This window comes from Pagrus major, chromosome 12, assembly GCF_040436345.1.
Source record: "Pagrus major chromosome 12, Pma_NU_1.0".
NCBI classification, from domain to species: Eukaryota; Metazoa; Chordata; class Actinopteri; order Spariformes; family Sparidae; genus Pagrus; species Pagrus major.
In genome coordinates this window covers 19,649,650-19,675,359 of record NC_133226.1, presented here as the reverse complement: position 1 = coordinate 19,675,359, position 25,710 = coordinate 19,649,650, and the positions used below count along the sequence as shown (strand labels likewise).

Genomic DNA, 25,710 nt, shown 5'->3' with positions numbered 1-25,710 from the left:
GGGCCAAATACCTGTTGTTATTAGCACCTGCATGCACCTGTCTCTGTCACCTCATGCAGTATCTTTGCCTCACATCTCCCCCTTCCTACCCTGCAACTCTCTATTTGCAGCTTTAAGACTAATAAATATGTGGGGAGAAATATTTCTAATATCTTTTTATGAGAAAGCAAATTTACAAAATGTGTGAAAAATATATTATACTATTCATTCATAAATTCACTTTTCCGTCCATTTATTAATGTTTTATTAGCTCATGTGGAGTCTGTCGTACCCGTATGTACTGAAACTCCTCCACCGGTGAGTCTGCCCCCGAGGCGATGGCGCTGAAGCCTTCGAAACGTGGATGTTTCCTGGTGATGAGGAGGAGTTTGTTCCTGATGGCTGCTACTATCCTCAGCTCTGAGCCGTGGTGGGTGTTGATGGAGTACAAATGACAGCCTGGGACAAAGAGGAAGAGGAGGAGGGGTGGTGGTGGTGATGGTGGGGCAGAGATAGAGAGTACATTGGACATGTGTTGTGCTGTAGGTGTTGTTCCCTGGCATCATCCCACAGATCAATGCATCCATCACAGACAGCTGGCATGACACCAGCTGCAGGTCAAATGTTATGTGTTTGCGCTGCAAAAAGGGCGCTCGTAAAGGTCACAATATGCTGCTTTAGGCTGAAAAAGAGAAGTAACATTTAATCTTGTCAAGCGTCATATGCACTACACTATTAAACATGTCTACCAGGCGACTGCTTTTGATTTGTCTTACATAACATATTCATCTTTCTGCTCTGAAATATGGATGGTTTGGTGGACATTATCAAAACATGTTTTGACTAGAATCTAATTCTCTCTATCAGCTGTTTTCTGAGAGGGAAGCTGGTAGTGTAAACCTGTGTGTGTGTGTGTGTGTGTGTGTGTGTGTGTGTGTGTGTGTGTGTGTGTGTGTGTGTGTGTTACAACCTCCTTCTGAAGCGCCACAACAATCACTTGTAAAGCCATATGAATATTTAATCAGCTTTTGCTTGCTGTATGCTTGTTGGATGAAAAGTTTCTCTGTCCATACTGATCAGTGTGATATCCTTTCTGAGCAAGCTTCCAATGGATCCACAGCTTTAGCAAAGATACGTTCCAGAGGTTTTTCCTGAAATTAAAGGGGCTCTTGGGCTCGTCTGTGTTGCGCTGGGAAGCCTGTTGTTAGTTTATGTCAGCGGACTCCATTTCTAAGCTATCGTTTGCTACTGTTGCTCTACTGTTTGTTAAACAAATAGTCCACAGAGAGACGGGGGAAGGTCTTGTTTTTCACATCATGTTACAATCCGCTCACACATGGCCAATAAAAAAGTGATTAATGCACATAAATTGCTACAAATTGTTACATAGAGTCCCCTTTTGTTTCCAGCTTGATTTTAAAGAATGATAATAACTAAATATTAACCACAGTGCAACATGATTTTTATATTAAAATAATTACAATTTTTACTTCAGAAAACCACAGAAAACTTTGGCGTAAACTTACGTGAATCTTTCGTATAATTATAATGAAACGTTTTATTTATTCATCTGTTTTTTTTTGCCCGTATGCATGCCTCATTTCTTTAAAACTTTCCGTTAGAAATGTGAATTCTTCTTTGCAGGTGGTCTGAAATTTGCTCGAATATTCATTTCTCTTCGACATTTCTCCATCCCTCTCTTACTCACTGACAAGGATGAGGCGTGACAGTACAGTAGACTCAACCTGTGCAGTGCCAGGGGTTGTGATAAGTAAAGAGGGGGGAAAAAAACAGGGGAATTGTGGCCCCAGAAGGAAACAGGGAGAGGGCAATGAAAATGGGAGGGTTGGCAAGTATGTGGCCAGGGTGAAGAGGAGGAGCGGTTACAGCAAGCAAAACCTGTTTGAATGTACGTATGGACAGATAGAAATAGAAATCGAGCTGATCAAAGCATTTCTTTCTTGCTTGTTGTGGGGGTTAATTTGTGGACTCCTTGTGTTGTACCTTTAGTTTTCTCCAGTTTGTTCTCCCGGCTGTCACACTTGCCCCTGACGAGCTGCTTCTCCTCCAGGCCTCTCTTGAGCGTGCTGAGTCTGAACACATAGAGCCGAGCGTCCTTCCCTGGAAACAAAAACAAAAGCCACTTCTGTTTTGTGCATGAAGGTTACTTTTAATTTGCCATCTCCGTTTTAGCATCCTCCCACGGCCAGACAATGGTGTCTTACTGCGGGAGGATTACTAGAAGGCTTCTTAAGGCTCGTGCTCTCTCCGAGGCTTTATCAAAGCCCACACACAGTCGTGACAAATGTTTGCGCTGCCATTGCATAATCACTATCAAAACCCAGTCAACCCTGTTTGTCAATATTAGGGTTAGCTAATCATCTGCAGGGTAATTAATTACATGCTCATCTGGTTGAAGCAAACATGAGACGAACCCTACAGCTGTTTGTTGGCACACAGAGACTTCTTGTGTATACTATTTGTGCTTCGTTTTATCTGTGTCTGTCTGCATATCTGTCAGCTAGAGCCCACTTCACTCTCACAGCCTATCCAGTCCTGCAGGATAAACAGACACACACACACACACAGACACACAGACACACACACACACACACACACACACACACAAGCTCGACAGGGATTGGTTCTCTATAGGTCAGCTTCCTTAGATCACAGCGAGCGATCAATGTGTTCACCGGGCCAATGGGTGTGGAAAGGGTAAGTATGTACTCAAACAGCACAGAGGAAGATGACAGAGGTGAAATAAGAGAGACGAAAAGGGAATAATGAGAAGGAAGATGTGCTGTTAATACTGTTCTGGTGCTGCAAAAAAAGGACTGCATGAGGAGGGGATGAGCGTTATTTTCCGTCTTCTTCTTCTGGTCTTAGCCTACCTTTGTCAGCCCGGGTGATAAGCAGGTCCTGAGGCTCGAGAACGTGCATCTGCTTCACCACCATGGTTTTGTCAAACACCTGCACTGGAGGCAGAACCTGCGTCTCTGAAACACAACGCAAACAACACAATAAAAAGGCGGGTACGATCTGAAAAATATGTCTTCTATGGTGAGGTTGAAATATTTGTTAAAAAAATAAAAATCCTTTGAGCAAGACGGATCAGACTGCGTGCCACTCACCAGCGTTGGGCAAAGCTGGATCAGGGCCTGAAACGTACACAACATCATTATCACCATCATGTTTAGCTGTCGGCCTCTGCATTCTGCTGAGCGCAGTATTGAACGGATATGGATGGGTGGCTTTATTTTAGAGGACATAGGGAGATATCGATTAGGAGTGACCTCACCATCCAGCAGCATGACTCCCGCTGTGTCTGTGGCAGCCAGCAGAGACTGACCCCAGGAGTCAGCACACACGATCTCGTAGGGGAATGTGCTGCAGAACGACTGGGATTCCCATGGCTGCAGCATGCACGCACATACAGACATACAGACACATGTAGGGACACAGTTAATGCGCTGCAAAAGGTTCTGTGCGTGCCGAGAATTGAAATCTCTGTTTATGTTATGTGTTTATGTGAAAAAAAAAACGATATCAGGCTCTACATGACTCAATGAAAAAAAGTGAATTGTTTTTTTGGAAATATTTCACATGCTTTAAAGAAATGAAAACTTCTGGATTCAGTACAACTTTAAATGGCTTGTTAAGATGACAATGTTGTGCAGTGAAAACGTCTCAAAGACATGCTCTAACCTCTTTTCTGCACAGGCCCGTGGTAACAAGGCTAGTCGGGGCGTCTCCTCTCACAATGGTCTTCAGCTTCAGAGCCTAAAGATGAAATGGCATCAAAGATACAGCACACAACAGAGACATCTGTCAGTTCTGTGGCTAGCAGTGCTGGATGCAGAAATATACTCTGATCATTTATTTAAGTAAAAGCACCAACGAAACAGTGTATAAATACTCCAGTACAAGAAAAATCCGATCCAACTGGCGGCTGGTTAACATTTCAGATATGTGAAATTTGCAAACTTTATTATTTCTATTGTCATTTTCAGCTTCAACTGTAACTTTTAAAGATATATAATAAAACACGGTGGTCCGACCTCTCTGAAGCTTCTGCTGTGTTTATTATGTTTAGTCTGTCGCTTTGCCAGCGTCTTTGATATCTACACAACAACGGCATCTCGGACTAACTGCTAGTTTTGGGTTATCTTCTTCAGTCTTTGGCCCAAGGTATGGTATGAAAGCATCAGACATGCATTTTGGATTAAGTAAATATTCACACATTTTGAAATAATGTCATGAAAAAGACAATTAGATTGTATGTAAGCTCGTGCATGAAGCATAGGTTTTCTACGTGGAGGTTGCTGTAAATAAACATTGTGATTGATTCTATTTTAGTCTGGTGTTTGCCCTACCGAGGGTTTGGTCCCCCTCCAAAGGGTCACATGATACATTTGTGGGTTTGTGAGATTATAAATGTGGCAGGAGAGAAGGAAACAACTAATTTCTGCTACACAAATATGTATTTATTTAACAAACTTTTCTTTAATCGTTGATTTTTTAAATAAAACGCAGGATAATTTGTGGCCCTTTTGGCCCCGATTTGGGTGTTGAACAGTTATTTAAGGTGAGGGGAAATAACTCTTTGGTGAAACTGCCAACAACTCATACACATCTGTAGACACAGCTTTTCTTTGATTGGGCCACAGGCTAAAAATATTGGGAATGAATGGTGCTGTATAGTCTTTAAAAATGCAATGCATCTTTTGTGTTTCTCATATGTCTTTTAGAAAGTAAGATCTATAAGGAAAGTAACTATAGCTGTCAGATAATGAAGTAGAGTAGACTTATAAAGTGGCACAAAATGAAAATACTGTTCTTGATGGCATGTTCAAAATGTACTTGATATGAACACTTCTGGAAGAGACGCAGCCCAAGCATGGGATAAAGAAGTGCGTACTGCATATGAATCACGCACTAATGTGTTACAAGAAGGACAGCGCTGGTCTCAGCTTGACGAATTAAGCACTCTGTATTACGTCACTAATATCTAACCACCTTCCCGTTGTTTCTTGGCTTATATAGCTGCTGTGAACTGTGAGGACAACTTACGGAGGTGAAGAGAATCTACACAAGCACTGGTAACATAAAAAAAAAGTGTCATAATACATCGGATAAAAGGTGTAATTGCTTCAAATTTCAAATAGAAACAGGAATGCTCAAGCAGCAACCATCTGATCAGATAAAATATTTCCGATCCAAGCTGCACAGTCGGGCGTTTTCATTTACATATCTGCATAAGCAGGCAATCTGGAGAAAATTAAATCAATATCAAGCAACAGCACAACGGCTTGTCCGTTCAGTGTGTACTCCAATATCCATGAGAAATACATATTCTGTCCTATCAGGCATCCGTGATTGTGTATAATTTGTGTCACACAATGAGTGAACATACAGAGAGTCAGTTAAGTTGAGGACAAACGCCTGGTCTCTACAAAACTGGATAATCAACGCCTCGACGCATCTACCTTCCTTTGTTTTCACGCTTTACAGCACAACGCATCGATGCCTCGGCTTTGTGTTTATGAGCAGAGGAGCGACAGAAACGAGACAAACAAGGCAGAGAACACAAAGAGTAACACGAGAAAGAACAAGGGTACGAAAATAGAGATGATAAAGAAAAAGGAAACAAGAGAGGAAGAATTACAATATGAGTCAAATAAGTTTCAACAACCCAAGAGGAGTGATGATGAAGGCATGGATGACTCTCTGAGGGTTATTAATAAAAAGGAACATTTAGATTTCTCAGTTGAAAACCTGGTTTGTGAGAGTGAAGAACAATTTCTGATTCATTGCAGCTGTTTAATATTTGTCTGGCCTGCAAGATTTTATTCACAGACACATTTCTCCCGGGGCTTTGAGACACAATCAGAGATATTTAGCTCAGGTAATAAAACATGATCATGTGCAGGATATCACATCACAGCAAGCCGCACATTTGTCCGAAGAAGCTCACAAACAACCTGACGCCAACCTGAAACCTGAAACACTTCTTAACACCCTTTTCTTCTCTGTGTTTTCAGGCTTTGTTCCTGTGTAATTATAGTTACATCAGCACCCAGAACAGAGGTGTAATGACCATTACATCAGCCGGATAATGACTACTGGACTCAGCCGGCTCAGACACCTACTCTTATATCATCGTTCCACCCTTACCCTCCTGGAAACAAGTGTCCACCTCACTCAACTGTCTGTCAGGACGCACAGCTCTTAAAGGACCTCATTGTGGCACAAAGAGTCACAACTTCCTCATTAATGATACAAGCCAGTTTTAAAAGACACATGTAGTTCCTCCTACTGCAGTTTCTTTATTTGGCTCATCATTGTGTCAAAAATTGAAAAATGCACTGGTGCTGGTAGAGAAGAGTCTGTGAGGCTCACAATAATGTTTCTCGGCTTGGACAGGAAATCACATTGTGGATTAAGCTCAAAAGCTTAAGTGTTCTCCACAATGAGCTGATGAAGTCTGAAATGAATACTTGCAGACACTTCTCAGGGCTGAGGAAGTTAATGCCTGCTGCTTTTTTTGTGGCTTAAAAAATCCTTTAATCTATATTTTGATAAATTGTTAATATTGTCCTATAAAGACAGCAGACTCAGCCAAAGGTTTACATATTTTTTTACTTTTTGTCATACTATTTTTATGAAAAACACAATTCCCAGTTCAATATATTTGTTAGTGAAAACTGAAACAGTGTTTTCTTGCTGTAATCATTCCTTCTGTTCATACCAACCACAAAGAGATTCCAGTGTAAGTGATGTGGGACAAAATCCCCTGTTCTTGTTCTGCACATATATATACTAAGAAGTTCAACTGAAGCTATTATGAGTCTTAAGCAGTTTAAGTTAGACAAAGCAAGTGGGTATTTTCTGGAGTTACAGAGGTTTTAGCAAAACATCTCTCCGTCTTACCCCAGTGTTTCCTTATCGTCCTGCTTTGGAGAGACAGTAAGAAAACTAGGAAATTCTGAAAGAAGTCTAAAAACTTTTGGACTAAAAAGACTAAAAAAACACGTTTAGAAGATTCCTCCTTTATTTTACTATCCGAGACTGATAAAACTGTGTATGAGCCTCAGTTAATCTTTTCTACTATTTGAAATCAGTCCAATGTGACCTTTTACTTTAAAGGATAAGTTCACCCCAAAATGAAAATATAGTTAGGACTTTTAGTTCATTAAAAGTCCCCAGAAGCCACAATTAAAGAGACGTTATTCAGACAATTTTTAAAGCGGAAATGTTCACTGTAGCTGCTAAGCTATAAGCGTTAGCACCCACCCTGTCTAAAGTGGGTGCGCGAGCTTGACCGCGCATCGAATGTGTAAATGACGTCTTTACAAATCAATTTGGGATCTTGGGGCCTCCAGAGACAGGGATTATGCTGGACGAGCTCTTTCTTTTCATTAGTCTCCATCTACTTCAGCTGTTTAGGAGAATGCTGGAAGGCTGTTCTGCTGTGAAGCTCCAGAAATGTTTTGTGGACCACGAAACTTCACCTGACTTTCCGTCATCATGGAGGTGAGTAGATGATGACGGTGCTGATATTATACTCATTGACACCAGTAATTAACATCTGTGTTTGGATGGGTGTGTGCGTCGTGGTATCACAGGTCTCTTTGTCTGGGTGTGTGTCCTGGTTTCCAAGTGTTTATGTGCAGAGCTCCTATTTGGCTGTTAGCACTGTGTTTGTGTGTGTGTTTATTACATCCTCACCTGCCCTATTCTGACAAATTCAGCCTGTCGCGCCTCTTCTTTCTTGCGTGCCGACTTTGGAGACTCGGGCAACACGTCGCTGAAGGACCGCCGGTTTAACATGTTCTGGGGAGAAAAAGGAACCTAAACGTGGAACACCAACACACACACACATACACACACACACACACACACAGAGGGAAAAAGAAAGCAGAAGGGGGTCTTAGAAACTGACCCTGGCAGGGGGTGAGAACAGCAGCAGTGAAAACTAAGTCGTGTTAGGAGCAACAGTGAAAGGAGGGGGTGGGGGTGGGGGGTGGGAAACAAGAGAAATAAGAACAAAAGTGATGTGAGGAGAGAGAGCCCTGCTGAGAAAGTCAGCATCGCAGTAGTATCCAGTCGGTGTGGTGCAGTATGCAGAGGCAGACTGAGGGCTGCAGTGGAAACAGCAGAGCAGCATTGGCTACAGTGACTGAAGTGACAAGGACGAGACAACTTGGACAGCCAAAGAATGTACAAGGATAGGACTCTAGCACAACTGTAGACTGGTGGTCAGCTGTACCTTGTGCAGGTCAGGCATGAGGTCTTGGTAGAGCGAGCGGATCAACATGTCGAGGGTCCGCTGACGCTTCTGGGCAAACGTTGGCGTCTCCAGTGTGGCTTTCTCTCCATTGATTACTGCAGGACATGAAGCGAGATCAGATTAGAAAAAAATGGAAAATAATGATAATGCAACTTTATTGTCCATGTTTCTTTTTTGCTTACATTTGACTAATAAAAAGTCCCTGAATTCTTGGTGATCAGTAAATACAGGCGGAGACGGGAGAGGGGGTCCAAACAGTGGAACGCTCTCCTCTGAGAATATCTTCAACCTGTGACAAAGAGCAGATATATGACATCACTCTTACACTTCTGACTTCTGCATGACTTCAGCAGGTGGCCAATTCCTACATATTGCATCTTAAGGGGCACATTTATAGACACTACAAAAATCAATCAGGATGTGTTAGCAGCCAGAATTCAAGTACGTTTTTTAGGTTGGGAAAGTCAAAGGCTGGATTGGAACAACATGAACCACAGCTTTAGTCAAGACACTCACCTGTAACTGTCATTCTGGCTATTATACCTAACTAATGCAAAAATATCTGGAAGGTGAGTAAAGGAAACACTGATTATACAGGAGAAATAATCACAATCCGTATCATTTAAGTGCTGCAGGGCTGTTCAACAGCCAAAGCTCCTCGTCCTGATTACCACTTCATTTCTGTGACAGTCGTCATCCACGTTAAGGATACGGGTGAAGTGTGATCGGATCATAGACGGTTTGAAGGACGACGATGCGTCATCCCCTTCCTGGAATACTATGGTAACAATGTCGTTTCCAATGTGCCTCTTTCTCTCCACCTGCCAGTGAGGAAAGACCAAAGAGACACAAGATGAGGAAAAACTGGAAATTTAATATGAGCAGCCTGTGATTCATGTGTGATGGGACGTGTCTTTAAATCTGGATTCATTGATTTTTTAAGGTCACTTTGGGGCAAACAGACAAAGTGTAAACACAACACTGAAGTATTATGAAGTTAAAAAGTTTTTAAAGTGAACAGGTAAGTAAAAAACGCCTATGTATACATCCGGAAGACACATTAGTAATAGGTAAGTTTATAGTTAATTGACTGTTAACAAACAATGAAATGCTTTATAAACTATTTATTGAGAAAAATGCAAAACTGGCATTAATTTAAAAAGTACAATATTCAGACTGATGTGAGTCGTGAGCCGTAAAACCAAAACAACGCGCTGAAAGATGCTAAATCACTCCGTAGAACTGAGGGGACAATTGACTGGTTCAGCATTATAGGCAACACATTTCATAATACATGAAGTCATATTATTCACTGTTAACATAAAAATATTGACTATAGCAGCTCTAAAGTTAATTAGTCTGCGTCACTCTGTTGATGAGCTACTGAGTGAGTCTGCAGTTTGAGGTCGAGGGTGTGACTCACCAACATGAACACTGTGCACACTTTCTGAAGCAGTGACAATTTCCTCTCTTTGATCTTAAAACTTCAGAGGCAGCAACATCAAGAACATCTCCTGCACTAACTCCTGACCTACTCACTTGTTTTGTCACCTCTATTTTGCTTTTTAGTTCACTCTCCCTGCCACTCGTCTTCTCCCTGTCAATCACGATTTCATATCATTTATGATATAATTTTGTCCCAGAGAAAGACATCTTAACTGCCTCGATGTCTCATGGCTTGAAGCAAACTAAAGTCAAAATTTGACAAACTCTGGTTCATGAAAACGTATTCTAGAAAACAAATAAAACCTGCATTCCCATGAAATTTGCTTGGGAAATCATGGTCCCCAGAGGATGAGTCAATCATCAACAGGCACACACAAATTCATAGGTTTTTATAAGTGCTAGATAACAATAACCATCAGAAAATGAGGTAAAAATATATACATGCAAAGGTCATAATTTTGTCCACGTAGGTATTTCTTTTTATCATTTCCTCAGAGGATGAATCCTTAAGTCTTTAATGAACAAATGATATCTCTTCTAGTGCCTCTATCCAATCATAATCTACAATTACAGTATACAGTATACAGTATAAACACAAGAAATACCAATATCTAAAACACATTTTGCAATTATATGTAAGAAGCACATTCATGCTCCCCATAGGATGGACTATTCTGGAAACCCTTAGGCGCTCCTCTATGACTACAATCAGGCCATTTGAGCAAAATTGCACACAAGCTTTTTCTTTATCTTAGAAACAAACTGCTGTGAAATTACCTCTGCACATTCATTCTCCAAAGAGGATAAACCCCTTTGAATTTAATAAGGCATGGCTTTTCTTCTATCATTTCTAGCCCCACTATCAGTGAGGATAAACACATAGCACAAGCGTCAGGATGCTTTTCTTTTACGTCCACCACTTATGAATCGTGAGGTGAAACTCACACCACAGCTTCACCATTTATGCTGAAGTGGCTTCATGTTCCATGACATACTCTGACATGAAGTACCAGCACAGACTGTTCCTTTTTATTGACCACCACATTGTCTTTTTATCTTAAGAAGAAATCCAATTATGTGTCAGATCTGCTAATCTCCAGCGCTTTCAATCATACTCCCTGATATTGGCATTACAGAATGGAGCGCTACAGTAAAGCAATAATGTCCTTTTCTCTAGTTTTCTTCCTAAAGTGAGCACATTTTGCCAAGTTAGCTGCTATTGTACTGGTCTCCAATCAGTGCGCTGTTTAAGTGGGGTCTTTTCTCTGCAGAATGACAGATAGATGAAGACCTGTGACTGATGTACAATTTAACTTTCTGCAATTTCTCTAATAACAGTGTACAGAAGTGCAAGAGAAGTCTCATCTTTGGGCAAAAATGGTGGTATGTGGTGAAGTTGAAGGGAGAAAGAGAAAGACATTTTTATCTAAAGTCTGCAGTTCAGTTTCTGTTTCTTTTGGTTAAGTCGACATTATTATTATTATTATTATTATTATTATTATTAATATTGTTGTTGTTGTTATGGTTAATAAACAATACTTAAAGTCAACAGCCACGCTAGCAGTTCTGTGAGGTGGCACTTGAGCTAGATACAAAAGTAAACATGCTAACCTGCTAAATGTTGTCGATACTAGCATGCTAATACTAAGCAGGTATAATGTTTGCCATGTTCACCATCTGAGTTTAGGGTTTACCACATTTTCAAGTTAGCACTAATCATAAAAAAAGGCTGATTAGAAGGTCCTTAGTTTTGCAGGACAAATTCAAATTTTTACCAAAAGTTATTAGAATTCATCCTCAGGGGAACATGAATGTCTGAGCTAAACTTCAAGGCAATCCATCTGATAGTTGCTGAGACTTTCCCTCAAAATCAGAAATGTCAAACTCATGGTGGCACTTGAGGAAAAGTCAAGGGGTCACCAAGAGCTATAGGATTCTTCCTCTGGTGACCATGAGTGCCAAAGATGGCACCAATGCATCTGGTGGATCATCTAGTCAAGCTGTTTTACTGGATAAGTGCAAGCTTTGACCTGCCGGTGGTGCTAGAGGAAGTGCGGTTCATCCTCTGGGGATCATGAATGTCAATTCTGGGACAAAGTGATGACTGCCATCCCTTTAGAGAAAATAAAAACTTTACAACAAGACAACAATACACAAATGCACATTAAGCCACCCACCTGCTGTTTGTTCTCTTTAGAGTAGGGTAACATGGTGGACACATGGAACATGAGCTCATGGCCCTGATACACTGTGTAGATGGACTTAATTCCTGTAGTGTCATCTGCAGGTAAAAAGACAAAGAACATATTAAAAGGCCTTTTCTTTAGAGTTATATTAATGAGGTGTGATTCAGCAGATGTGGGCTCTCTTACTCTTGGTGTCTAGCCCTCCGCGGTACCCTGCCCATCCCTGCAGCGTAATGGAATCACCCAGCAGATTGAGAAACTTATCGAAGCCCTCACTCCCCGTCTCTGAAACAAACCAACAAACAAACAAACACAGGACTTTTGACTTCTGGGATATCTTCTATTGCAGTACATACTGCTTTGATACGGGGATGGTTTGACATATTGGGGACTACACTTTGGTTTTCAAGAGGAAACAGCTAGTCTGGCTCTGTCTAAAAGTAATAAATCTGCCTGATAGGATCTCTAAAAACTTTTTTCTTTTCGGTAAACAAACATTTTAAATGTTAACTACTGAGCTTGTGAAACGCTGGTAGGTCTGTTCCCATCATACAGAGCTGGGTTAGTTTTTTCCCATGTTTCTAGTCTTCATGCTAAGTTAAATTGACTGCTGCCTCCAGGTTTTTCTTCTCGCTTAAGTTTTTAGTGAGTTTTCACAAAGATACATAGAACAGCACCTGTCCAATCACTATACCTCCATACTGAAGAGGTAGAAATGAAAATGAAATCGATCTTCTCATCTAACTCTTGGTGAGAAAGGGACTAAGGGTATTTTAAAAAGTTTGGACACTGGAAAAACTGAGTATAGAGGGACTTACCATTGCTAAACATCTCGTCATCTGTGAGCTGTCCGTCTTTGGCAAACAGGACGCCGAATTTAAAGTTGACAGAACCCTACAAAAATAACAGTTGAATTAATTTTGAAATCATTTACAAATCAGACATTTCACATTTTTTCCATTGACATACAGTGCTCTATAGTGAAGGCCTTTACACACAATTTAAACGTCAGTATTTTTTTTCAGAACGCTGTACATTTTTCTGAGCTTTCACATTAAGAATGAAGGCATCAGCCAATCATTTTGTGTGAAGCGGACGTCACGTCACAACTATAGATTACTTATGTTGGTCATTATCCTGTACAGGACTGAAAATTATAAACACAATATAACAAAGGGGACTCGGGATGAGTAATCTCGACTGCTCTCCTACTGCTGCATATGTGAACTATATGAACTGAAGCTGCTACACTCATCTGTGCTGCCTTCAAATCCACCAGACCACGTTGATAAAAACACCATTTCACTTTTAAATACTGCTACCTCGATCAGTTAGTTTGCTTGTAACTTTGGTGTTTTAATCTATAAATACATCTTAACGGACTGGACGGAACCGGAGCCCCGGGATAGACAGCTCAGGTCAACCCAGTGAAAGCGACCTTTTTCTGCGTGTCAGCGAGCCGGTCAGTGCTGCAGTGTGAGCGCAGAGACCCCCCGGGTCCTCTGTGAGTTCTGCAAGCCATTTTTCCTGCAAGTCCTGCTCTGTCGGCAGTATGTATCATTTAAATGTGATAATGTACCTGTGTTGCAAATTCCCATATTGGAGCGCGCGTCCCGTTGGTGCAAATAGCTTTGGAGCGACACATTCGCAGGTGAGTATTTTTGCATTTTTGTGTCAATTATTTGTCACGTCCCTAGTGTGTGAAGGCCTTAAGAAATGTACATAGAGAATGATGTAAAATGTGAGAAGACAGACACACAAAAGGCTTTTGAAAGTGTGAATTATCAGTGTAACTATCCTTAAAAATACGAACAAAGATACACAGAGAGAGAAATTAAAGAACATGATATAATGCAAATAATATACATAAAATTACTGTGGTTGGATATATATTTAAACTCAAGGCAATAAGACAATAGTAGGGATTCTTTTTCAACAGTATGCCAGCGACTTTAACCAGATAAAGAATCAATAAAGCAATGACACACAAGGGTATGTTATGATATGTGTGTAGGGGGAAGAAAGAAAAGGAAACCGAACAAAAGGGCTAAAAGGAAGTGGTCTCCAACCTCGAAAACAAATGCTAGTTTGCTATAAAACCAATCAACATCTAAGCTAAACTGTATCGTGAAAGCAGTTTCAGCCCATACCTCCTGTTCCTCCAACACCAGCAGATCCTGAGGAATGAGGACATAACAATTATCATTCACACTGTCCAGCACTCCAGGTAGAGATGACACAGCCTGAGGATATAATACAGTTGAGATGCTGCTGATCAGGCCTGGTATGAAATGGACCGAGGGCTACATTTCATTAAGAGCTGGCAGATGCTAAGGTGTTACACTCACCTTCTGAATCTCCGGGTTGAGGATCTCCCTGGGGCCTTTCTCAAACCTGTCCATGTTCATTGCACTGGGGGTGAGGAGAGGAGGTAAAGGAGGAGTGGAGGAAGTAGAAATGAAAAAAAAAAAAAAAAAGAGAATGGGGGTGTTTAGGATCGATGGAAGACAAATAGCCCAAAGTGTTACACAGAAAAATGAGCAGGGGACTTGATACGGGGAATTTCTCATCCTACTTGTTCCATTTGTTCTCATTCAGAGTTTGAGCGGTGACGCTGCTCAGCCTGAGGAATTTATAATCTCCTGTTTCATGCATCTTTTTACATCCTGTTACCTGTCACTGATGAAATCTGCTACGGGAAACATAATATGAAGATAAAATACAAGTCTTTCCCATAAATGTGAGATTATGGTGTAAATATCAGAGAAACTGTGAGAGCAGCATTGCCAGATTTGGCAGTTTTCTGAGAAATTTGGCCACTTTTTTATGGATTGTACTGATAAAATAGTAAAATTAAGATCATTTTGGCCTCGTCTTGTACTAATTTGGCTGTTTCCCCCCACTGTAAACTTAAAATTCATTCTACACATTGGCCACACCTCTTCGCCAATTAGTATGATTGAAACTGACATGACAATAGCAGGCTAGACAAACAATGACTGAGGCAGAAACTATTATTCAATGAATTAATTAGATAAACAGATTCTTTATCAGCTACTATCTTGATACGTGATTACATTCTTAGAGTATAAAAAATGCTCTACATTCTCCGGTGTCAGCTTTTTTAAATGTGAGGACTGGCTGCTTTTTTTTGTCTTTTATGATGTTGGACTGTTGGTCGGACAAAACAGAGACCAGGCTTTTAACAAGATATTATCATTCTGTACTGGACACTTTGAAAGAAAATACAATTTCTTTGAGATCTCCATATAAGTAGAGTAATGTTTCATTAAGTAACAGTGTTGTTTTTATACAAGGAGTTGTACCTCCTGTACCTTGACATAAGAAATTGGAGCCTCTCATTGAACTATTTGGTGTCAGTCACATCTGGCATCTCTCTTCAGCTGCATGGGATAGCCAACAATATTGATTCTTAAAAATGTATTGTAAAGAGTGAATGAACTGTGTCGACTCAGAGCTCCAGGCTGCGCTTCTCACCTGAGGATGGACTTGACTGATAGTGTTTTGGTCGGGCTGTAGGGGAGGCTGATCTTCAGAGTGCCCTGAGCGAAGAAAAATGACACAGATCAGAGATCAGAAACTCTTGGCACAATGGGCTTCAGTCGACTTTTCTTAGAGGAGTAACTTTTGTCAAGCCCGTTGTTCTTTTCTAAAAGAATATCCTGCAAACTCAGTATTACCTGAAATAAATTCACAGCACACAGCATATTTTTCAATCAGTCCTAGAATAATTACAGAGAAACGAATTAAACCAGAGCAGTTCAAGACAAACAAAGTTGTTCTGCTCGACGACAACAACATCCTGTACCAGTTAGGGTCTCAGAGGAACAGGATAAATCAATGTGATCAGGCAGCGGAGGTGCACCGCCCTAATCAGGTTCCAGATGAGGCTGGAGACCAAAATTAGATCCAAGCTATCTTGGTCATGAAGCTGAGTCACCACACTACAAACACACAACAACGAACATGCATCTCACGCACACACACTCACGCACCAACACAAACCGTGACTCAAAAGTAGATTAGCGTAAAGGCCCTCAAGATGCCAGTTTGTGTCCTCTCATATTTAGATCCCAGAAAAGGTGCTACCTACAATTATGTACTAAGTGTACACAATGATGCATCACAATTAACAGTATCACCATGTAATATCTGATATTAATCCATCACAGCCGCTATTTATCTGCAGGAGCCGGTATTTTTGAGGCTTTCAATACTTTTAGCTGATAATACTTTATTTAAAAGGTGCTCTGTGGACCTTTCTTGTAAACAAACAAAAGTTATGTCCTCCATAAAATTCATTGTGTGTATCCTTGAGGTCTTACAAATGTGTTGAATGCACTTTCTTCCTCATAAAACAGTTGCAAAGCGGTTTTTAAATACTAGCTAGCTGTCATCTTTTTTCTTTCCTTTTTTAGGGCACTTCTGTGTTTCTTGGCATTAAATAAACTGCTTTGTAGTTTTACTAGAGGTTAAAAACACCAGAGGGAACCTTTAAGTAGAATTTTAAATGCAGTATTTTTCCATTTTTGTATTGCCACTTTGACTTAAACTGGCAATAAACACCTTTTTGCTTATCATTCTGAAGTAAATACTGATTCAGATTCAGTCTGCCACCGGGCTAGATTTTGCTAATGAATAATGAAGGTTGAACTACGGAAGAGAACCAAAACAGGAAGAGGCATGCTTTTCCCCAGTCAATATCCCCGGATAACTGTGGAAACTCGAGGTGTGATGGTGTGATGGTGGTGAACTCACCGACTTCCTCCAGAGGATGGCTCTGTACTGAGGAACCCGCTGGTTGTTCTGGTCTGAGAGGACGACTGACAGGTAGAAGGGATTCTTCTCTGCGTCTGTACCCACATAGTTCTGATGGACTGAGGGAGACAGAGATAATATACAGATACAATTATGTGGATATCATAATGAACATTTTAATTTACTTGAGGTGGAAAGCTTTTTGCCTCATATTTGCCAATTTAACCATCCCTTTCATCCCCTCGGTGTCTTGGCCTGTCTTTCTCTGCCTTTTTTGTCCTCCTTCCGATCCTTTCTTTCATTACTTTCTGCCTCCCTTTCACTTATCCACCCCCCATCCTCCAGTTTTCTCTTTCAGACAAAGATCTCCTGACGACACCAGCAGAGTCACACATTCATGCCTCTGCCTCTTCGGTTGACAGGGTAACATCCTCAGAAACAATGCTGAACAGACCTCCAAACCCAATTAGATGCAGGATCTCTGCCTGCGACGCTGTCCCTCTCTTTGTCCTCCTCTAATGCTGTCTTTTCCTTGATTGTTTCCTTTATTTCACAATTTCCCCTTCCTTCTCGGTTTGGTTTTTGAGCTTTCTTGATTCTCCACTAGCTGTGTTTTTATGCTTCAGGTAAAGAACGACTTTGCAGGACTATTGCAATTACATCCTTGTTAGTTTAGACGGCTTTTCTCTGTGTGAGAAGAAAGCACGTTGTATTCAACAGAGATTATCTTCACACGGGATGTAAGGCAAGGGGGAAACAAACTGTTTTACTATTCTTCACCTTATAGTGAAGAAATTGATAATCCAAGTCATTGATTTGGATGCTTCTTCGAACGGGAAGTGCTCATGTTAGAATCATTGGCCTGAAGTTCATAGTGTGTCGTGTTGTACGTTGCAGTCAGCTCTGTTCAGGCTGTGAGACACAGATGGCTCAGCTGCAGTCCAAACAGGTCGAGCCAACCTGCTGGAGACGTGGCTCTTTTTAAACTGCCCTTACCATAGCACGATCCCACTCTGTCTAGAGGAGAAAATACACTTCTTTTCTTCCACTCGCTGACTTTTTGCTGCCTTCACAATTATCAGCATCCATCTCCGTATCTGTCCTTTATCTCAACCTTTCAGCTGAAGGCATTCCTTCCTGATTCGAGTCGCAGTAAAGAAACCTGGACAATGATCTTTTGTTGCACAACTCGCTGTGCCGTCTACACTGCCAGTGTGTTAATGAGGATGGCGAGATGATGAGGATCAGAAAGGTGAACGAAGATGTGACGTTTTTTGTTTTTTTTATCTCCATGGCTGTTCTTTTGAATGGCTCCTGCTAGCTAGCTACACAACACTGGGCTCAATTGTGAAACCAACAGTCTGATCTTAATTGTCTTATCTGTTGGTGGTGAGGCTTTATGTCCTCAATGGGCATCCTCCCTGGGTGGTGTATAGGATTAGAGTGTCACTGAGTCTCTCAGTGGGGATATGGCTGGATGCTAACAAGATCTGGCCTTCGCTGAAGAGTGGTGCAGCATGAGGACGAGGCTGACTTCATAAGATAAGAAGCGTCCTGTGGACCAGGGAGGAAATTCTGAGGATGTTTTATTTCTGCAGCATCTGAGAGAGCCAGCACATAGGCTCTGCCTCACCCTTTCTCCCTCTATCAAACACTTTCTCCATATGTGTGTGTGTAAAACAGAGCACAGCAGAGCAGCACTGACCTTTTCCCAGGAAGTATTTAAAGAACCATCTGGTGTGGTACTCTGGATTCTCCAGATGGACATCGGTTCTCCTCCAGGTTCCCGGAGTGTAGTCCGAGGTCTGTTTATCGCATACACACAAAAAAACGCACACACACTACGTTGTCATCATGATGGTCACAGTTTGAGTCGCAGCAGTCTTCTCTGTGGAAAACTGTTACACTATGCAGCAGTACTGATTATAATACAGGGCAGGGAATCAGGTACAGCCAAAGCCTGGACACGGTCGGCTACAGTCTGTCTTTATGCTGTTATTGTGGTATCATGATGGACATTATCCTGGAGATTTTTTCCTCAATAAAAAACAGGAGGGTTTAAGATTTGTCTTATATAACATGACAGCCTAAATCATACCAAGATTAGGGAAAAAGCAAGGGAGTGATCACATTAAGATGGGGCCCACAATGGACACACACTGTAGCTGCTGTCATTAAAAGAAATGGTCAGTATGATATACTGAGGATGTTTAGCCTGATGTTGGATACATATGACCGAAAGTGTTTGAGAAGAGAGTCGACATGTTTCTGACTATCAGGACATAAGACAGGGAGATGTCAGAATGTGATGAATTATTTCTTTGCTTATATGAACACTGGGTTGTTGCATTAATTATTAATATAAAATACATCTGAAGGTTTCTTAGTTTTCGGTATTTCTGAGCTGTATGCTGTATTTTATATTTTAAAAAAAACTACTACTACTAACGTTTTGCAACTAATTTTATACGGAAGTCACTGCATTTTCGATTTGTGACCCCTTGAAATGAAGAAGGGTACACGACCTCTAATCACGTGGCATTTGTTGGTGAGTGCCAAACTGATTTTTCCCTCCAAATGCCTCAGATTGCTTAAAGGTTCTCCTCCAATTTTACACATTAAAGCGTGTTAAAATGTTTTGTAAGGAGAAGTACTACTAGGTATGTAAAAAAGTAGTATAAAGCCTTTTGTGGCTCTAGAAGAAGCTGCTTGTTATCTGATAAATTGCCTCCAGTTATGTTGCTCAGTGGCTAGGTTGCATTGTGGGTAATGTAGGTGCCAGGTTTTAAAAAGGAAGAAGAGTGGAACAAAAAAGCTGATATCTCTGGCTCTGCTGTAAAGATTTTGATCAGTTGTTTTTAAACTGTCCATTATGAGTGCAGCAGTGTTTTAGAGTGCAAGGTTCAACCAGAGGACTGCTTTTCAAAACCTGGCACCTACATTTCCCACAATGCAACTTAACTGCTGAATGACATCACTGGAGACACATGAAACCTGATATAAACTTGAAATATTTTTTATCATTTTAATGACAAAGAAATGATAATGATGATAATAATCCATGGTATACCTTGAAAACAGTAGACAGATGTATAGATATACTGAATAACAACATTAAAAAAAGCTATGGCCTCAGAAATAACCATCATTTCTGATGTATTGTCCATTTACTGAGGTCAGTGAGGGCAACATAGGGGTAAGTAGATGGGTGCGGCGTGTTTTTTTTGTATGTACCTCATCTGACGAGCCATTCTCCACCCTGAAGCGTCCTGCCCGCTGAATGGCCCCATCTGCGTCACTGGAAATTAGCTGAGAGGGAGACGGAGAGACAAAGAGAGAGAGACAGAGAGACATTTAAAATTAGACACCTGACAAACCATGACTTGTGGCAGACAGTAATAAGCAGGTCATAAATACATTAGAGTTGGCTATCATCACAGAGAAAAGAGGAACCGTGGCAGACACATCACCTCCATGTGATAATAGCTGCATGAGTCCGACTATAATGGACCTAAAAACATATCTGTCTTCAGAAGTCTTCTCCTGTGTCGATTACCAACATTTCACCTAATCACTCAAGTCTTCCTCAAACTCCCTTCACTGTAAAAAAAAAAACAGTTTTAACGCTCTACTTTTTGTAATTCTTGCATCTGCCACCCCCTACTTATAAGCCCAATTATCTGTCTCTTGCTGACTCACCTCTCCACTACAGCATTGAAGAGGAGACATTATGAGAGCGAAATGGGACAGTTAATGACAGAGGAAGAGTGAGAGAAACAAGAGAGGGCAGGGGAGGAGAACAGAATGAATCCTGTGTGAGTACATAGCCTATAACTTGATTTGAGTGTACATTTACTGGCTTTCTTTCAAAGAATTCAATCCATCTTTTAACATGTTGGTTTTTAATTAACTGCACAAACAACATGCATTGTGTTGATATTTATTTGTTGGAAGGTGGATTTTTTTGCGTTTGGGCAGACCCAAGCTAGCATAAGCTTATCATTTCTTGGTTGGAACTGACGGAGAATGTTTTCATCGTTCAACTCTTGGTAAAAGGCAAATAATTGTATTTCCCAATAGGCCTAAGTTGAAGTAATCCTCTTAGTTTCTTATATTTCAACAAGTTCTCACTCCCAACACATCCAATATGGCAGCTTGGTCTGTGACTATGATGCTCCACCTACCCCTCTAGTGTCCGTACTGCACCTGAAGGTCTCTGGGTCAAATTAGCAATAATACGCAATATGCAACGTCTGGTTAGACTTTCAAAATAAAGGCTTTACATTCAAGTAAGCAATAATATGTTTGACACAAAAACTACTTGGATATGATTAGCCTCCAAAATGACTTAGGAAAAGATCATACTTTGGGTTAAAATAACTAAATTCAGTCTTGTAACACAAGTTATATCATTTGTTAACTTACCTACGGTACATAAATTAAAAACAAATTATTCTTGACGACAAACGGACATGAACCACAGTCTCTGTAGGGAAGGGGGTGCTTCAAGAAGTGACGCCGGAGAGGGACCTACAGCGTGTCAAGCTTAAACGCGTATGACCAGTTCTGCCGTATTTGATGCGCTGGAAGTGAGAATGGGCTTTTGAATTTATAATTCACTGGGTGTTTGTGCATGTGTGAGACGGCTGCAGGTCTAGATTTACATGATGTTGAACCAAAACAGACATTTTTTTTATCCGAACCTGGTTCGAGTTGAGATGTATGAAAGCTTTGTTGTAGAAAGCAGACACGTTAAAGAAAGGAAAATAATTCAAATCAAGATGTTCCTATGTTCTCTAAATACAGTTAATTACTTGTGATACTGATCTCATCACTTGTAATGAGTCGAGTGTTTCGTCAGTCAGTGCTGCTGCTATCAGCTGACACTCAGCTGAGCGATTTTCCATCTTCTTGTAACCCCTGCAAACATCTACAAAACCCCCTTCAATCTATTCCTCGTCACATCCCATTTTCCCTTTCATCCCCCCAACACCATCGCACCGAATGATGTTTTGTTGCCAGGCAACGGAGAGTCTCTCCTCCCTTGTTACTCTTTCTCCTCCTGCCTCTCTTCCCTCCGTCTTTGCCCTCTGCTCTTTGACCGCCTCGACTGTCGTGCTCTTTTTTTTTTTGCTCTCCTCGCCGATAGAGGTCTCTGCTCTCCAGACGTGTACATTTTTAAAAAGCGGTGCTGGCATTGCTTTGTGTATCCCTGCACACACTGTGATATGTCCAGATGGCCTGAAATGGTCCGAAGGAGCCAAACAAGAAAAGGATGAAAAGGAAGTTCCTGGGAGAGAAGGACTGAACACGGAAAGCTGCTAACTGACCTCCAGGAAGTACAGACAGACGCAATGAAACCAGGGCTGCATCTTAAGATTATTCTCAGTATCGATTAATTTGCAGATTGTTTTCTTGGGCCTGGTCCTAGGTGGTTTTCAAATGTCTCATTTTTTTTGTTCAAAAACCCAGTGATATTCAAATTACAATGATATGAAACAGAGAAAACTAGAAATCTTCATATTTCAGAGGCTGATACAGCAATTTTTCTTGTAGATTGTATTTGGGAGTGAAGAAACCTGGATTATGTGTTCCAATAAAATACTTTGGCATGTCAACACCTTATTCAGTTACTTGACCATTCTCTATCTTTGTCAGTGAAACTGAAAATCTGATGAATGGATCATATCATCGGTCGCATTACAAACAGCGAGAGTTCTTTTTGGGAGGAAACAATCTTGCAGAGCGGTGCACGGAGAACAGTCTACTGCTCAACGTCAGCAAAATCAAGGAGCTCATTGTTGATTTTAGAAAAAAGGAGGACAAAATCAGAAAAAAAACCCACACACTGCACGCTGTCCACTTCACTTGCAATTAAGCTTAATGACAACGTTTCGGTACTCAGACCTTTATCAGGTTATCCCAAAAAAGCAGGCAAAGACACACGACCCTGTCTACATCAGTGGAGCTGAGGTGGAACAGGTGAACAGTTTTAGGCTCTTGGGAATGAACATCACAGAGAACCTATCATGGTCATTGCACATCTCAAATTGCACAATGACTATTAAATTCATCTTGAATCTTGAATATTACATTATGATATAATATAATAAAGGGAACATTCACACTTCAATAATGCCAATCATACAGTAAATTATATTTTCATTCTCATTTTCTATTTTCTAAAGCCAGTGATGAGTTTGAGAATCTAAATCTAGCAAACTGTGCTCATTATCAGCTGTTGAGGCAGCTCAGTTGGTACAGAAATGAGCAGCTGAAATGTTCAGGAATCAAAGGCACACCTGCAGGCACACGATCAGTAAACTGGATTCAGGGATATGAATAACCAGGGTAACCACGGTGCATGTAAATGTACTAACTGCCTCTGATAAAAAGTGGAGTTTTCTTGCTCTTGCGGTCCATGCAAAAGAGTAAACAAATATCTGAATGGATGACACAACCTGTACAAAACTAAGTAGAGTGGGCGGTGTGCCCTGCACTTCAGCAGCTCATTAGATCATGTCAAACTGTACAATGACGAGGGAGAGTGCTGAGAGAGCACTTATCATGTGAAGAGAAAGGGAGGGTTTAAGTCCTTTTTAAAACATTCCTGTGCACAAGTGAGGATAAAAAGCGATTTACATTAAGAATAAAATCATTAATAACTGTCACACTGACTTTATTGTTCATGCTAAATTAAATCCGATACGCAGTCACCTACTGCAGTAGCTGGGAGATGAGAAAGCTCTTTATGAAATTCTGCAACTTTGTGGCGAGGGATCGACCTATGTGTTTTTTTAAAAAGCTGATTCTGATACCAATTACAAGTAATCGACAACAGATATTTTGAACTGATATGCATTTGTAGTTGATTTAATTTACCTTACTTGAGTATTTTCATTTTCTGCTACTTACTTTTCTATACATTTATTTGGTAACTTTAGTTACTAGTTACTTTACAGATTCAGACTATTCAGTTTTATTACGCTTGTGGCGTGTGAACGATCAGATAGCAATGTTTCCCACACTTCACTTGAGTAGGCCGCTTAAGTAATTTGGTGACCCATTTTAGCATTTTATACTTAAATGTTGTATCCGTCCAACAACGCCTCCTTTTTAATGTAGTCCTGCTTATGTTGTTTTGTACAAACTTGTAAGTGCGCCTGGTTGTTGCGATGCACGTGGGTCTTGATCGGCTACACAATTAACAATAAGCTTCCTCCACTAGCGGCTCACCTGCTGTTATGACAACCTAAAACATGAGGTCTGTTTTTGGGGTGACTTTACAAAACACTCTGCTGATGAAGAAAGCAGATAACGTTGCTGGGACAGTAAAAACAGAAAGGAGAGAGGGACAGAAACGCGAGGCAAGCCAGTGTGTGTGCCTTAAGGTGGACAAGTCTCATTCTCAGGTTGTCAAATACCGAACCCAGCAACTACCGACAAAACCGTGATATAAAACACATTGATAAGATAAAAATATATACATACAAGTATAACACTGATTCCTTCCAGCCCTAAGGTGCACACAAGTAAAGCACTGGCTGCATTTTCTTCCCTTGCTATATATTGTATATAATGAGATAACAACGCAGCCAGGGATGTTTACTGCAGGTGTGAAGCTCTGATAAACGACCGAGAGGTTGCTGTGCAATAATTGGCTGTGTCTTAGGAGAGGCTTTTCTCCTTTCATATGCATATTAATGGGCCTGAAAACAAATATATTTACTGCATATTTCCTGGTGTGGTGGTATGTGCCTGTGTTCGCATGTGTCTGTGTGTGAACGGGCTTTGCTACTCCGGCTCTGTTCGCGTGTGCGGAAAATGGAAAGTAAACGTCGGAGCTATAGGCCTCTATCTCCCTCCATTTCTCTCGCCTCCTGCAACATTAACTGTCCAATCGCAGGATAATGGAGGGGAAACCAATGCAGTGTTCAGACTCCCAGAGCAATGCACCGCCTCCCTGGTGTGTGTGTGTGTGTGTGTGTGTGTGTGTGTGTGTGTGTGTGTGTGTGTGTGTGTGTGTGTGAGTGTGAGAGAGAGAGAGAGAGAGAGAGAGAGAGAGAGAGAGAGAGAGAGAGAGAGAGAGAGAGAGAGAGAAAAGAAAATGTGTGACATTATGTATTAAATGTGCGTTTAGGTAAGTGTTTGTGCCGCTGTGTGTGAATAGGCTCTCTGCTGTTTTTGGATGAAAGATTGAAAAATAGCAGAAGAAAGGAGTGATTAAGCGCTCTGGGGAGTCTGTGTGTGCGTCTGTGTGCACACACGTGCATGCATCACACTGCCACTGCTTCTAAATCATGCAACACAAGAGTGGCAAAGACGGAAAAAGCTGCACTCCAACGATCCCCCCTGGGCCAGGGGGAGGCAGGGAGGAGGAAACAGGGGACAAAAGGGGAGCCCGCTATGCTTCTACGCTTTAACAAACAACCCATAAAACACCTCACCACTGCCGGGGAGCAGTAGTGGAGGGATAGGGCAGGGGAAAGAAAGAGAAGGGGCATCAAACGTATAGAGAGAGAGGGGGACAGAATGAGGGATGAGGCCACTGGGGACGAGAGGCAAAGAGCGATGTGTAATGACAACAAAAAGCCGAATGATAAAAGAATAATAGCTGTCTCCACGATGCGTAACCCCATGGGAAAGGGCCGAGGCTTTCGAGCTATATAAACGGAGTAAGGATGCACACACACACACACACACACACACACACACACACACACACACACACACATGCACACACCCTCTCTCTCTCGAACACACACTTAAACAGCTCCCATTTTAGGGCATGACTTGAACATTTTACAAACACAATCGAGCTCACGGCGTACGCAGAGAGCCTCTGATTTCCCCAAGGCCCACGGGACAAAAGGAGCGCTGCACTGCAGAGAGAGATGTATGTGTGTGTGTGTGTGTGTGTGTGTGTGTGTGTTTGGTTGGTTGGGGTATTAAATCAATACTTTTGTGACTGCTGATAGATAATTGATCTCATCAGTGGTCCTGTTCATGCACACTCACAATCCTCCA

The 25,710-nt window shown here is 41.2% G+C and overlaps 1 protein-coding gene across 3 annotated transcripts in view; it reads right to left on the bottom strand.

The window, feature by feature from the left end:
- garnl3 (GTPase activating Rap/RanGAP domain like 3) overlaps positions 1-25,710 on the bottom strand; it is a 77,764-nt gene that overhangs the window by 14,840 nt on the left and 37,214 nt on the right. For 2 of the 3 annotated variants that reach the window (XM_073478139.1, XM_073478140.1), the window contains exons 3-22: positions 19,918-19,992; positions 18,389-18,488; positions 16,684-16,802; positions 15,403-15,467; positions 14,253-14,316; positions 14,055-14,081; positions 12,723-12,798; positions 12,091-12,189; positions 11,896-11,999; positions 8,985-9,093; positions 8,789-8,834; positions 8,455-8,561; positions 8,252-8,367; positions 7,711-7,833; positions 3,688-3,762; positions 3,281-3,395; positions 3,114-3,140; positions 2,874-2,978; positions 1,984-2,100; positions 272-438 (exon numbers count right to left, since the gene is read on the bottom strand). In XM_073478139.1, the coding sequence (XP_073334240.1) occupies positions 272-438; positions 1,984-2,100; positions 2,874-2,978; positions 3,114-3,140; positions 3,281-3,395; positions 3,688-3,762; positions 7,711-7,833; positions 8,252-8,367; positions 8,455-8,561; positions 8,789-8,834; positions 8,985-9,093; positions 11,896-11,999; positions 12,091-12,189; positions 12,723-12,798; positions 14,055-14,081; positions 14,253-14,316; positions 15,403-15,467; positions 16,684-16,802; positions 18,389-18,488; positions 19,918-19,992 (1,836 nt within the window). The remainder of the gene's footprint in view (positions 1-271; positions 439-1,983; positions 2,101-2,873; positions 2,979-3,113; positions 3,141-3,280; positions 3,396-3,687; positions 3,763-7,710; positions 7,834-8,251; positions 8,368-8,454; positions 8,562-8,788; positions 8,835-8,984; positions 9,094-11,895; positions 12,000-12,090; positions 12,190-12,722; positions 12,799-14,054; positions 14,082-14,252; positions 14,317-15,402; positions 15,468-16,683; positions 16,803-18,388; positions 18,489-19,917; positions 19,993-25,710) is intronic. The other variant, XM_073478141.1, reaches the window with a different exon arrangement.